The sequence below is a fragment of the Scyliorhinus torazame genome, chromosome 3 (assembly GCF_047496885.1).
Source record: "Scyliorhinus torazame isolate Kashiwa2021f chromosome 3, sScyTor2.1, whole genome shotgun sequence".
NCBI classification, from domain to species: Eukaryota; Metazoa; Chordata; class Chondrichthyes; order Carcharhiniformes; family Scyliorhinidae; genus Scyliorhinus; species Scyliorhinus torazame.
The window spans coordinates 19,980,867-19,996,266 of NC_092709.1; the positions used below are offsets into that span (position 1 = coordinate 19,980,867).

Genomic DNA, 15,400 nt, shown 5'->3' on the forward strand with positions numbered 1-15,400 from the left:
ATGATTAAGCTGAACCAACTGTGTTGGCGCACTCCTGTCTTTTTCTCCATCCATGTAAGCTGAAGCATTTATACTGTGCCAGTTTTGAGGATTTGTTGCATTATTTGTAAAAATGGAAAACTCAAATGAAAATGTATATTTAACAAAACTGGTTACATGATCGCATTGTTCGGGCAGGAAGTGCAGGGGGCTAAGTCGGACAGGGAGAAGACTGGAGAGGTTAGCCCCGGTGATTGAACGGGACAGAAATGTTGACGATTGACAGCAGGATGGGCAGCGATGCCATTAGTTAGTGGCACTGTGTTCAGCTTCATTTTGCCGTCCCCCCCGCCCCGCCCATAGCCTCTCAGTTTCCCACCACTGTCTTTCAAAATACGAGCATCTAAAAGACTGTTCACATTGCAGATGCCAATTATTTCAGTAAAATTAAACATTTTGATTCACGCACATGAGCTAAAATAGCATTATGAGCATGTGGATTCAATGGATAGCTTTTAAGTTACACCGCTAATAATCGTTTCACATATTTTACTAGCTGCTGATTCTGCCCTCAGGTTGAAACCGGCGAATGTCATGCGTCAATGGTCACTGTTTGCTTTTTCATCACTCTGGGTCTTTTGAGAAAAAAACTAAATAATAATTCAGTGTATTTTTTCGAAGTATATTTATTAAGATTTTACATTTTAGAAATTGACGCAAAATAATACCATACATAAAAAAAGCAAAAAACAAACGGCACGACGTACACGGGCACAGGATGGCAGAGGAGAACCACGTCATAACTGACTTGGTACAATCACCAGACAAAACCGAATGCCCTCATGACCCCCACCAAGAAAAATATGGCAAAACTGTGTACACCCTCCCATGCCACACAGGACGACAACCGTTACAAGTCAGGATATATTTACTGCAGCCAGATTGGGTGCACACCGACATACAATTCTCTCGGATCCAGCAGTGCCACAGGCATCAGTGACCCAACGTGGCTGGCTCCTTTGGGTATCAGGCCCAACTGCACCCATGCAGATGCCAAGAGTGGATTCATCGTGCCCAGCTCTATAAAAAAACGAAAGAAACTCCACAAGAACCCCAGTTCTTTTTTAAAAAAAAAATTTTTTTTATTCTCCTCCTTTTTCACGTTTTCTCCCACATTTACACCCATCAACAATAAACAATAATCAACAAGATATGTCAGTCCCCATAATAACAACAATCCCATCCGCTCACCAACCCCCAAACCTCAACCCGCATATTTACATAAACAAATGACAAAAAGGAATCAGGGATTACCCGTAGTCACCCTTAATCTACACGGCTCTGCACCCCCCCTTCCCCCCCCCCCCCCAACCAACGCCATCCAGCCTCTAAGAGAGTACCGTACACGATACCCCAAAGTTGTACCCCCCCCCCCCCGCCAAGTCTCCAGCTCCTCCCGCCCAATGCCTCTTGTAAAACTCCTCCTCCCAACCTCGGTTCCCTCCCCCCAACTTTCCACCCCGGCTAGACCACTCGGACCCCATTCTGTCAGGCTCCTATGGTCGCAGCCCCTCCCCCCACCTCACTCCCATTCACTGGCCGGCTTAAACCGGCCAGCGTGGAGGCCCCCTCCCGGGTCCCTTTCCCCCTTGCCCGGCCCTAGGAAAGCCCAAAGATCCCCTTTTAGCACACAAACCCCGCATATCCACCTACACCCCAAAGAGCCCTCCTTTCGAGTGAAAGTCCTGTCCCTTCCCTTGTCCAAATATATGCAACATTGGCTCCTTTAGCCTCTACACCCGCGCGCAGTGATACAAAAAAAAAGAAAATACAGTCATGAGGTTACATCGGCACATGGCCATTCCTCAATTTGTCAGTTCTGCCGCAGTCCTTCTGCCTTCTCAAACTCCTCCGCTGCTTCCGCCGTTCCAAAATAAAAGTCCCTGAGCTTGTAAGTCACCCTCAGCTTCGCTGGATATACGATGCCGCACTGCACCTTGTCAATGTACAGTGCCCTCTTCACCCGGTTGAAGGCAGCCCGCCTCTTCGCCAGCTCCACCGTAAAGTCCTGGTATACACGTATACCAGCTCCAGCCCACTGCACCACCCGCTTCTGTTTGGCCCAGCTCAGGACCTTCTCCTTCACACTGTACCTACGGAAGCACAGAGTCACTGCCCTTGGCGGCTCACTCGCCTTTGGTACAGGCCTCCACGACCGATGAGCCCGATCCAGTTCATATCGGGAGGGGCCCTCCCCCTCCCCCAGTAGTTTTGCCAACATCGCGGCAAAATACTCAGTCGGCTTCGGTCCTTCAACACCATCGGGCAGCCCCACGACCCTCAAATTCTGTCGCCTGGATCTGTTTTCCAGATCTTCCATTTTTCCTCTCAGATTCTTGTTAATGTCCATCACCTTCCGCATCTCCTTCCCCATTGAGGCAAGTTGATCACCGTGCTGCGATACCGTCTCCTCCACTTCCTTCAGCGCCTCCCCTTGCTCTCGCACCTCCGCCACTGTGCTCGCCACCTCCGTCCTCACCGGGGAAACCGCCTCCTCCACCAGCACACTCAAAACCTCCCTCATCTCCTTCCTCACCATCTCCATACATTTCTCAATCTGCGCCAACTGCTTTTGGAATTCATCAGCCATCACCTTAGTTAGTTCTTCAGCCGTAAGCACTGCGGCCTCCCCTGGTGCTCCAGCCTCCATTTTCTTTGTTGACCCCGCGGTGACCTTTCCCCTCTCCAACAGACTTTCAGCCGCTTTTTTCCCGGCCGTTCTTTTGGTGATTTTCGACATCCTTCTTCTCCTTGCGCTATCTCCCGACTTTTACTGCCGTCGCTGGCCCTAGGACCGGGCGTTACTCTGCGAAAATGCCGTTCCCGAACGGGAGCCCTCCAATGTGCGGCTGCCTCCCGCCCGCCGTCACCAGAAGTCAAGAACCCCAGTTCTAAGGGAAATTGCATACGTGCCCCATAACCCGACCTAACCCCCTTCCAGGCCCAGAACAGAACCAATATCATTCATGTAATTACAAAATGACAAAGAGAGGATGCAGCAACAAGACCGAGTTGTTCTCAGACCCAGAGTCTCCCAGAGTAAAATAAGAAAGGAAAGACGAGAGTACCAGAGCCAACCCACCGGGTAACAAGATCTCAGGGCCCAACAGGCTCCGACTCAGGAATCCATCAACAAAAAGAGAATAGGCCACTCAACCAAAAAGGCAACTCATCTCCAAGGATAAAGACAGGATAACCTCAAGGCACAAAACTGGAATACGGGTAATCTTACCTGCCCCGGTAGCCCTGGGAGGGAGGGCCAACCCCCTCTTGCCCAGCACCATGGGACCCTTCCCAGTAATCGGGCCTACCAGGAGAAAGGCCAGCACCAAGGTAAAAGGAACACTCAAAAATGGATCCATTCCCTAATAGACAGAACATCACCCAACCGGTTACAGCATATTCCAGGGTGAGACGTCACTCCCAAGTAGCTCTGGGGAAAGGCAAAGACAAAGTGAGAAACCCAGTGGAGGACTCCACTTTTGGGGCCTCCCAGAAGAGGAGAAGGAGGAGGAAGAGAGAGTGAGAACCATCAGAAGTAATCACTCGGACAACAGGGAATCAGTATAGCTAACACAAACACCCAACCTTTTGGGCAGCAGCCCGGCACACACCAACGACGAAGAGAGCTAGCCACCTAGTCGAGTGGGAGCATCATACCTACCCCAGAGAAGATACAGGATATCTACCAAGTACAGCGTTTAGCCCATTTCTCAAGTCTCAATGCACCCCGGGCCCAAACCCAGCCTCTCCGGACACCCCCAATCCTAGGAGACAACAGAACACCAGCCACAGTGCCAGGCCTGGCCTAGCCACAGCACCGTCCAAAAAAATAAACTCAGTAAGCTATATCCCGGGATCTTCCCAAAACCCACATCCCGCCAAGCCTGCACCCCATCCAGGGCAATTCACCATTCCCACAAAGAGAGAAAGGATAATCGCTCTAATCCTAGCTAGGAGGCCATTTCAGCCCATGAGCCAAAGAACCATCAAGACACCCATTAATTGGGCGCCATGGGAAGGAGCTTTGGCTTTCCTCCTCCCTCCACCGAGAGCACCCACCCACTTCATTGGTCCGGACCAGAACCAGGACCAGCTCAATGCTCACCCCAGATGAAAAGGAGAAAAAAACGAACCCCCCCCCCCACCAAAGGAGGGGATACCCAAAGCGACACACGGGTAATCACCATCATACAAAGGATATCCAGGGCCACCCTCAACCCCAATCCTCAGCCACGGATACCGATCCGCCTTCAGCCTGCCCTAATAATAGATGAGACGCTCTGTAAGTTCCAATAGTACTGACAACAGCTGAAGAGAGAGAGTGGGAGATAAACTAGGCCCAAAGGAAGAGTCAGAAGGAACCCGGTCCTCCCCAGAATAACAAGTCTGTCTGTCCAGGCTGTCCAAGGATAAAAACACGGATTCTTCAATTCAAATCTGAAAGAAAACCCCAAACGGATTAGCTCAAACTGGGAGGACTATCCTCAATCACAGCGAGGACGAACTAACCCTACCAATCCCAACCTTCCACCCCTCTCCCCACTCCAGCTCCACTAATAACTGGGTGTTAACGAAGAACACCTTTTCCCCCCAACCACAAGAATAAGACACTATAAGGCATAATAACAAATAGGATTGAGGACTTGAACAAAATTAATGACACCAAATAAAAGTGAATCACTAAATATTATTGGGAATTCCAACCATATAAATTGACATTTAGCATAACTTGCCTCCTACTGGTGGTACTAAAATTAATGCAATAAATGCTAAATGGCATGGGACCTCATACTAGTTATGGGCAGGTGAAGTTCTGTGATTGAATTTTTGGGAGTCCAGGGAGAATCCTGCACCCGTCAGTCAAATGTGGCGCTTTGACAGAACTCACTCCACTTTCCTCTGGAATTAAATAAAAGTCAATGGCATAAATAATTTTGCAATCCTGCCAAATCAATACGCATATCAAGTTACAATACTGCTCTTTTCTCTCATCTTGACATGTCACCTGACATCAGTCTCTTTTTTTTTGCCAAAATACAGAAGGCAATGTCATTAAGTCAGTAAGCGAGTCCAAAGGACCTTGCATTCCAGCATTTTGTGTGTGTTAGCAATCATCAACCGCCGCATAGAGGAGATTTTCTTTAACTCTTCAGAAGTATTTGACATATTTTGAAACATCGCAATTTCTATTTCACGTTAATTGCTAATTTGACTGCACGTGGAAATCGGACCTGCCACACAACAATGATTTTTGCCAGAATTTAAGGAAACACCTCTCTCCTATTTTGACCCACAATGGAGAAAACACCCCGTTTGCCGAATATCTGCTGGTCTCCTAAAGTGCATTTTGGCAAGTTTCAAAGTCAGTGCCATAAACAGATAATAGCAGGCGACACCTTTCATCAATACTTGTTACCGAGCTTGCTGGAATGTCACCACCAATTTTGAGAGCTTCTTGGGAAGGCTGAGAAAGGTGCACGAGGAGGTTAGACAGATGCAATTTCTGTTAGTTGCCAAGATGTTCCAAGGTGACAAAAGGGGCACCGTCGCCACGACAGCGCCGGTTTCCAAAAATCATTCTGCGATTGATAACAATGCAATGCTCAATTTCGCAGCATCTGTTCAAGACGCACTCCAAGCTGAACGTGATGAATTATATCTATTGAGCACACCCAAAAGACATTGCCTCGGCAGTTCCACTGCCACGCTGCCAGTTTATGAAGAACTAAAGGCCCACAAATGTCAGTTATTCATTTCCCACAATCAGTTTCTGGTTTAAAGTTCTTGTAACTCATCAATCTATTTATTGATCCACCCAACTCCAAAACAACTCAGGTGTCCTTGGGGCAACCTACGGTTACATTTATGGAGTTGATGCGACCGTCTCGCTGTTTGAAAAATGTGAGTGAAGCTATTCGGTCAATCACGGGCCGATTCCTCTCTGCGTTCACTGCCGATAGGCCCATAGTGAACCCATCAAAATGCATGGAGGAATCAGCCTGTGATTCATTCCCGTTTTTCAAACAGCAGAGCGAGCAGGGAGGGAGGCAGAAGACAGGAAATTATAGGCGGTTACCTCATTTTGGTCATTGGTAGATTTTAGAGCCCATTATTAAAGATGAGATCATGGAGAACTTGGAAGTGCATAGTAAAATAGGACTGAGTCAGCACGGCTTTGTCAAAGGGAGGTCATGTCTGACAAATCTGTTAGAGTTCTTTGAGGAAGTAACAAGGAAGTTAGACAAAGGAGAAGCAGTGCACGTGATTTATTTAGATTTCCAGAAGACCTTTGACAAGGTGCCGCATTGGAGACTGTTAAATAAATTAAGAGCCCATGGTGTTAAGGGCAAAATCCTGGCATGGACAGAGGAGTGGCTGACTGGCAGAAGGCAGAGAGTGGGGATAAAGGGGTCTTTTTCAGGATGGCAGCCGGTGACTAATGATGTGTCTCAGGGGTCTGTGCTGGGGCATTATACACATTAATGATCTGGAAGGAGGAACTGAAGGCACCGTTGCTAAGTTTGCAGATGATACAAAGATCTGTAGAGGGTCAGGTAGTATTGAAGAAACAGGTGGGCTTCAGAAGGACTTGGACAAGCTCGGAGAGTGGGCAAAGAAGTGGCAGATGTTAAGTAATGGGTTAAGAGACATTGCAATAAGTTGTCTCATTTATGTTAAGTATCCATTAATTGACACTGATATGTAAAGGGGCTTCAGGTGACCTCTGTCAGGTGATGTGTAGTTAGAGTTTTGTGCAAAGTCTGTTGGAATGAAATAAATGTATGTTGGTGAAAAAGGAACAGAACTTTAGACTCTTCATATAACAGCAACTAAGACGTCTAACAATATGTAGCAGAGGATGGTTGCAGTGTAAATGTTAAGGGTTGAAAGATACAACTTTTCCAGATCAAACCAAGGAGTGAGTGAGAAAAGAAAAAAGGGATATATGGCTGAACCGAGGATACAGCTGGCTGGATATGACTATCCTCCCTTATTTTCTGAAAGGGAATCGTACGACCAATGGAGAAGTGCAGTAGTTATGTGGACTAAGGTAACTGCTTTGGGAAAGAGAAAACAAGGTATGGCATTGGCTCTTTCTCAACCATATGGCAGTAAAATCCAAAACAAAGGGCTTTCTGAGCTGGAATTGGAAGAGTTAGACTCAGAAGAAGGTCTGGAGACTTTATTACATTATATGGATGAGATTTATAAGAAAGATGACTTGTTAAGTGCATATGAAGCATAGTCGGATTTTGATAAGTTCCGGAAAATGGAGGATAGCTCCATGGAAGATTATACAATGGAATTTGGCAGACTATATAAAAGGCTGCAGAAATACAACCTGGAATTTCCACAGTCTGTGTTGGCCTTTAAATTACTCGACTGTGCTAGAGTGAGCAACATGGATAGGCTCCTAGTTTTGACAGGAGTTCAGTTTACTGATCAGGATACCTTATTCGAACAGATGACAAAAGCTTTACAAAGGTTCCTGGGGAAACATTCGATTCCGATGGCTCTGATGACCCAAATAGGTCAGCTTGCAATAAGGCAGAATATGGAAGATACACTACTAACAGGATGGCGAAATCGTATGGCTATGAGCAGGGCTCAAGACTATAGGAGACCGAGACAAGGAGATTATCAAGGCAGAAACCCAGTCAGATCCCACAATAGGAAGATGAACCCCAGAAATGCACGGGGCATGATAAATCGATGTTTTCGATGTGACTCTCAATACCATTATGCTTTCAACTGTCCAACTCATTATGATAGAGTGTTTGAAGTGCCACATGACACGGAAGAGCCAGAGGAGGAAAAAGATATTGACCAGAAAGAAGGCATTGTCCTATTGACAAGCAGTTTTACGCCGATAATGAGGGTGTTTGGTTGCAGAATCCTTCAACTGTGCTGTATTGGACAGTGGCTGCACATCTACTGTGTGGAATTGACTGGTTAAAATGTTATCTGGACTCCTTGAATGCTGAAAATCGTAACACAGTTAAGGAATTTGAAAGTTCCACAAGTTTCAGGTTTGGGGATGATAATACTCTGAAGTCGCTGAAAAGAGTGGTGATCCCTTGCAATATTGCCAGAGTGAATCATTTCATTAGCACGGATGTTGTATCAAGTGAGGAGACCTTTGCTTCTGAGTAGACCGTCGATGAAGAAACGGTAGCAGCACGGTAGCACAAGTGGATAGCACTGTGGCTTCACAGCGCCAGGGTCCCAGGTTCGATTCCCCGCTGGGTCACTGTCTGTGCGGAGTCTGCACGTTCTCCCCGTGTCTGCGTGGGTTTCCTCCGGGTGCTCCGGTTTCCTCCCACAGTCCAAAGACGTGCAGGTTAGGTGGATTGGCCGTGGTAAATTGCCCTTAGTGACCAAAAAAGGTTAGGAGGGGTTATTGGGTTACGGAGATAGGGTGGAAGTGAGGGCTTAAGTGGGTCGGTGCAGACTCGATGGGCTGAATGGCCTCCTTCTGCACTGTATGTTCTATGTCTATGTCTATAAAGCACACATGAAACTCAATATGGAACAGGATAAGGCAACAGTTTTGGGAAAGACGGTGGACTTACAATTTACACAGTCGGGACGCTATTGTATTCCATTACTGACAAATAATATTTCAAGTAGAGTGGTTAAGGATATGTTAATGGGACTTTAGCTGATAAAAAGCTTGTGGTATTAAAACTGCATAGGCAATTTGCACATCCGTCTCCTCGGAGGCTGAAAAATTTATCAAAGAATGCAGGGATAAGGGATGACGACGATAATAAACTGATAGAACAGGTTAGTGACCGCTGTGAAGTTTGTAGGAAGTACAGAAGGACACCAGCACGACCGACAGTAACCCTACCTTTGGCCAGGGATTTTAACGACATTGTGACCATGGACCTTAAGATCTGGGATAAAGCAAATAATATATTCATTTTGCATTTTGTAGATTTAGCAACCAGATTTAGTCAATCAACGATTGTACGAAGTCAAGAAAAGAGAGTAATTCTGGATCAAATCGTGGAAAAATGGATAGGGACAGGAATGGGTCCACCGGCAAAATTCCTTACGGACAATGGGGGCGAATTTGCTACTGATGAGTTTAGGGATATGTGTGAAAACATGAATATCAGAGTTTTGAATACGGCTGCAGAAAGCCCATTTAGTAATGGTGTCTGTGAAAGAAATCATGCTGTCATCGATGACATGCTTCGGAAACTTTTGAACAGATCGACCAAATTGCAGGCTAAATTCAGCTTTAGCATGGGCGGTACATGCATAGAATTCATTGCAGATGGTTGGGGGCTATAGTCCTTATCAATTAGTGTTTGGTAGAAATCCTAAAATTCCATCCATTTTGGATGACCAGCCTTCAGCTATGGAGGAGAATACAATTAGCTCTGGTTTTGCTGAACATTTAAATGCATTACATAGCAGTAGAAAAGCTTTTTTGGAAGCAGAAGTCTCTGAAAGAATTCACAGAGCTTTAAGACATAACGTACGCCATCAGATGCCGTCTTTCAGCAAGGAGGCATGGTATACTATAAGAGAGACAATTCTAATGAATGGAAAGGCCCAGGGAAGATCATAGGCATAGATGGCAAAACCATTATTTTGCAACATGGTAATCAAACTGTTAGGGTACATTCATCAAGGATAATGGGTACAGATTACAAATTTTCAAATTTAGACAGAGCAGACAGACATGACGAGGAACCAGAGTCATCTGGTACGTATGTGTTACAGAACTATGAGGACCAGTTAACTGATATAGACAGGGTATCTGTAGAGGAACACAACACTTCTGATGAATTAGAACAGGCCATTTTTCCAAAAGGGCAACTGCCAAAAGTTGGTACAAAAGTGACATACTTGCCTGAAGGGTCTAGTCAATGGAAGGATGCAACTGTTATTAGTAGAGCATTTAGGGGAAGGAGTCAAGACAATGGATTGGGAAAACAAAGTTCAAAAATGGAGGGCACAGAAACGCAGTGCCAGTTCAGATAGTACATCGGATAGTGAACAGGTCCGCAGGAAAAGGTCGAGAACTATTGAAAGGACATCCCACAGCAGAAGGGAAAGATCAAGCAGTAGCAGTGCAGAACGAGATACCAGGCGGGAGAGGGGATGTCGTTTATCAAGATCTCGGAACGTGTAAGACTACAAATACTAATAGGAGTAGAAGCCCACATGCACATGAGATTTTGGTGGCTTCAAATAAATTAGATGTAAAAGTTATCAAAGATGCTAAACAGCAAGAATTGCATAGTTGGAGTGAATTTGGGGTATACACGGAAGTACCGGATAGGGAACAAAGAGCTCTATCCCACAGATGGATTTGCACGGAAAAGGTTCTTCCGGATGGAACTTATAAGGCAAAGGCCAGGCTTGTGGCAAGGGGATTTGAAGAAAACTTAGAAGATCAGGATTTAAGGGTAGATTCACCGACAGCAGGAAAGGTTATTTTAAAGATCTTCTTGGCTCTATTAGCCACAAAGGCATGGGAATGCAAATCTATAGATATAAAAGCTGCCTTTTTGCAGGGGCATCAGCTCCAGAGAGACATTTTTCTCCGTCCTCCTAAAGAAACAGCTAACACAGAAGGGGTACTCTGGAAGTTGAACAAACGTGTATATGGATTAAATGATGCATCTAGAGTTTTGTTAAAGTTAAGCTGTTGCCAGTCAAAAGCAGATCCTGCAATGTTTTACTGGCACTATAAAGGAAATCTTTCTGGTATCTTTATGATGCATGTCGATGATGTTTTGTGGGGTGGGACTAGTGATTTTGAAGCTATTGTAATCTATGGTTTGAGGAAAGAATTCAGGGTTGAAAGTCAGGCTTCCGGTGCATTTAAATATATTGGACTGGAAATTGGACAGACTAAGTTCGGGACAACTTTACGTCAGCAATCTTATTTGGAAAGCATCAGCCCTATAGCAATTAGTTGTGGCCGAGTTTCACAAAAAGACGCAATGGTTTCAAAGATAGAAAAAGAGCAACTGCGAAGTTTAATTGGGCAACTGAACTGGTTAGGTAGACAGACTAGACTGGACGTGAGTTTTGACGTCTTAGAGTTGAGTACAAAAATGAATGATCCCAAAGTGGAAGACATAATAAGAGCAAATAAAGTGTTGGCCAAACTAAAAATGCAGGAGTGTGTTTTGAAGTTCCCGGTTTTAGGTGACCTTAGGCACTTGAAACTCATAGTTTATAGTGATGCGTCCTACACAAATCTATGTGATGGGGTTTCAAGCGCAGGAGGTTTTATAATTTTCCTTTTGGGGAACAATGGTAAATGTTGCCCGCTTGTGTGGGAAACAAAGAAAATAAGGGAGTGGTAAAAAGCACTTTGGCTGATGAAACGTTAAGCCTTGTAGAGGCGGTGGATATGGCCTTTTATATAATTCAGATATTGACCAAAATTTGGGGATTAGCGGATTTGGGTAATATACCTATTGACTGTCACATTGACAATAAATCCCGGAGGGAAAAGTGTCAATGAAAAGAGGTTACGGGTAGACATTGCAAGTTTGAAGCAGATGTTGGACAGAGGGGAAATAACAAAAATTAAATGGGTCGACAGTAGCTATCAATCGTCAGACTGTTTTACGAAAAGAGGGGCGAGTTCACAGAAACTTTTGGATATTGTTAATGAAGGGCGCTTGTTTCTGTGACTTTTTTTTTCTTTCTCCTCCAAATAAAAAAAAAAACTGGGGAAAAAAAGGAGGGGGGGGGGGGGAGAAATCATGTGTGAGTTTTTGAGTTTCTTGAAATTTTGTTTTCACCTAATTATTTTTTTTCTCCAAGGAAGGGGAGTCTTAAGTAATGGGTCAAGCTCAAGACTGCGGCAATAGAGCAGGACAGTCGAAGAGTCTGAAAGGGTTAAGGTTGGGAACTGGGAGGGCAGAGTAGGCACTTTGCTCAAGACATCGAACAAATGGGGGTCACCGAGGCACTCAGCCCATCATGAAAAGCAATCTCAATTGTCGCTATATCCAGGGATGGATTTACAGTGACACACATACACCGCGCCGTGGGCACGGCCCCCCCAGGCGATAGGCGTGCCTCAAAGTGAATGAGTTTTGAAACATTCCCTCCTATTAATTCTCGGAACCAAACAGAATTCCTCCTGAAACCGACCGCGAAATATTGTCCGAAGAACGCAGGGTCTCTTGAGTCCCCCCCCCCCCCCACCTGTCCGTGCATCAATTAGTTGTCTCATTTATGTTAAGTATCCATAAATTGACACTGATATGTAAAGGGGCTTCAGGTGGCCTCTGTCAGGTGATGTGTAGTTAGAGTTTTGTGCAAAGTCTGTTGGAATGAAATAAATTTGTGTTGGTGAAAAAGGAACAGAACTTTAGACTCTTCATATAACATCAACTAAAACGTCTAACAGCAGATGGAATACAACGTGGAAAAGTGTAAGGTTATGCACTTTGGAAGGAGAAATGGAGGCATAGACTATTTTTTAAATGCGAAGATGCTTAGGAAATCAGAAGCACAAAGGGAATTGGGAGTCCTTGTTCACGATTCTCTTAAGGTTAACGTGCAGGTTTAGTCGGCAGTTAAGAAGGCAAATGCAATGTTAGCATTCATGTCAAGAAGGATAGAATACAAGAGCAGGGATGTACATCTGAGGCTGTTTAAGGCTCTGGTCAGACCCCATTTGGAGTATTGTGAGCAGTTTTGGGCCCCGTATCAAAGGAAGGATGTGCTGGCCTTGGAAAGGGTCCACAGGAGGTTCACAAGAATGATCCCTGGGATGAAGAGCTTGTCGTATGAGGAACGGTTGAGGACTCTGGGTCTGTACTCGTTGGGAGTTTAGAAGGATGAGGGGGAATCTTATTGAAACTTACAGGATACTGCGTTGCTTGGAGAGAGTGATCGTGGAGAGAATGTTTCCACTTGTAGGAAAAACTAGAAACATAGGACATAATCTCAGACTAAAGGGGCGATCCTTCAAAACAGAGATCTGGAGTAATTTCTTCAGCCAGAGGCTGTTGAATGTGTGGAACTCTTTGCCGCAGAAGGCTGTGGAGGCCAATTCACAGAGTCTTTAAGACAGAGATAGATAGGTTCTTGATCATTAAGGGGATCAGAGTTTATGGGGAGAAGGAAGGAGTGGGGATGAGAAAAATATCAGCCATGATTGAACTGTGGAGCAGACTCGATGGGCTGAGTGGCTTAATTCTGCTCCTATGTCTTATGAGCAGTCAGTCAGTGCTGGTTGTGCTGGAAAGCCGGGAATGTCAGTTTAAGTTGATACTCAAGAGACCCTGCGTTCTTCGGACAATATTTCACGGTCGGTTTCAGGAGGAATTCTGTTTGGTTCCGAGAATTAATAGGAGGGAATGTTTCAAAACTCATTCACTTTGAGGCACGCCTATCGCCTGGGGGGGCCGTGCCCACGGCGCGGTGTATGTGTGTCACTGTAAATCCATCCCTGGAGATGGCGACAATTGAGATTGCTGTTCATGATGGGCTGAGTGCCTCGGTGACCCCCATTTGTTCGATGTCTTGAGCAAAGTGCCTACTCTGCCCTCCCAGTTCCCAACCTTAACCCTTTCAGACTCTTCGACCGTCCTGCTCTATTGCCGCAGTGTTGAGCTTGACACACTCTTAGTTAAGCCTATAGTCCTCCCCCCCTCCGTGCATCTCTTGATACTCTCGGAGGAGCTGAGGGTATCGCCTGGGGGTGCACCAGTCCATCATGAACAGCAATCTCAATTGTCACCATCTCCAGGGATAGATTTACAATGAAACACATACACACCGCCGTGGGCACGGCACACCCAGGCGATACCCTCAGCTCTTCAGAGGGGTATCAAGAGATGCACGGGGGGGGGGGGGGGGGGGGGGCTGTAAGAGTGTGTCAAGCTCAAGACTGCAGCAATAGAGCAGGACGGTCAAAGCGTCTGAAAGAGTTAAGGTTGGAAACTGGGAGGGCAGAGTAGGGAGAAGTGAAAGGAGGCAGAGAAGGGCAAGGACAAAAGAGGCGACAAAAACAGAAAGCGACAGCATGAGTCTCAACTGCTCTGTAAAATAGCCGAGCCAAGTACTCAGTTGTAGGTGACTCCAAACGTCCTGCTCAAGGGCAACTGGGGAATCAGCAATAAATGCTCGACTTGCCAGAAAAAAAACAATAAACTCTGCATTTTATAAGCACATCAGAGTGAGGTGAAGCAACCCAAAGAACACACAAGCAAAAAAAAAAACTTTGGCACAGGGAGAAGGAAATTCAGTTCCTTGAGCATGGTCCACCGTCTTGGTTAATCTATAGCAGAAATGAATTTATCCGCCTTTTCTCTATAGCTATTGAGCCAGCATTCTCAACCTTGTGGGAGCAAGCTACCGAATTCCCTCAAACCACTGAGCTTTAGACCCGTGTTTCTGACCTAACCTGAACCCCCCCCGACTAAACTACGCTGCTATAACTCCCCTCCCCCCCCCATCCCCAGTTACCGCCCCTCCCCAGGTAACAATTAATCAGAAAATACATTTACTCACTCATCTTCCAACAAAGGATAAAATGCTTCTCCAGCGACATCTTTCAATCTCTACGAAACAAACAGATGAAAATACGGAGATTAATGTTATGGAAATCGAAAACATTATTGCTATCCTGATATGCAAACCATTGGATGACGAATCGGGTGGTCCGATTTCCAAAGTTGCACTGTTCAGCCGGGAGCGGTTCCTCAGTCAGGAGTCTTGAGCAGACAACCTGGTTATGGAGGGTGTGAACACACCCAGGTATGGAAATGGTCCGTACATTATAAGAACAAGCACCAGGTCCCCAGTTTATCAAACGAACCGCGTTTTCAGCTGAGCTTCGGAGACTTGCTCAAGACATCGAACAAATGGCGGTCACCCAGCACCAGAAATTTACCACCTGCCAGCGGACGGCAATGTGAAAGGAAAGGTTTTACTGTAGCTGATTTGGCAAATCATTACCATCAACTTTATTTCAGTGCAAGCCCTTTTATCATCTCCTGAAGCAGCCCAGAAAGGACACTGACTGACATTAAATCACTACCTCCACTGCTACGTGCATACAACCAACCCTCAAGGAACTTTTATCCGATTGAGACTCCGGAACCACTTCTGGATAACATATCCACGATGACACCGCTCCCTACCTTACACCTCACAGGCCTGTTACCATAGAATCATAGAATTTACAGTGCAGAAGGAGGCCATTCGGCCCATCGAGTCTGCACGGCCCTTACAAAGAGCACCTTATTGAAGCCCACGTATCTACCCCATCCCCGTAACCCAGTAACCCCTCACTTAACATTAGTTGGACACTAAGGGCAATTTATCACGGCTAATCCACCTAATCTGCACATCTTTGGACTAT

The 15,400-nt window shown here is 45.7% G+C and overlaps 1 protein-coding gene across 2 annotated transcripts in view; it reads right to left on the bottom strand.

The window, feature by feature from the left end:
* tbck (TBC1 domain containing kinase) overlaps positions 1-15,400 on the bottom strand; it is a 277,268-nt gene that overhangs the window by 205,335 nt on the left and 56,533 nt on the right. For both annotated transcript variants that reach the window (XM_072495371.1, XM_072495370.1), the window contains one exon: positions 14,548-14,597. In XM_072495371.1, coding sequence (XP_072351472.1) covers positions 14,548-14,597 — 50 coding nt within the window. The remainder of the gene's footprint in view (positions 1-14,547; positions 14,598-15,400) is intronic.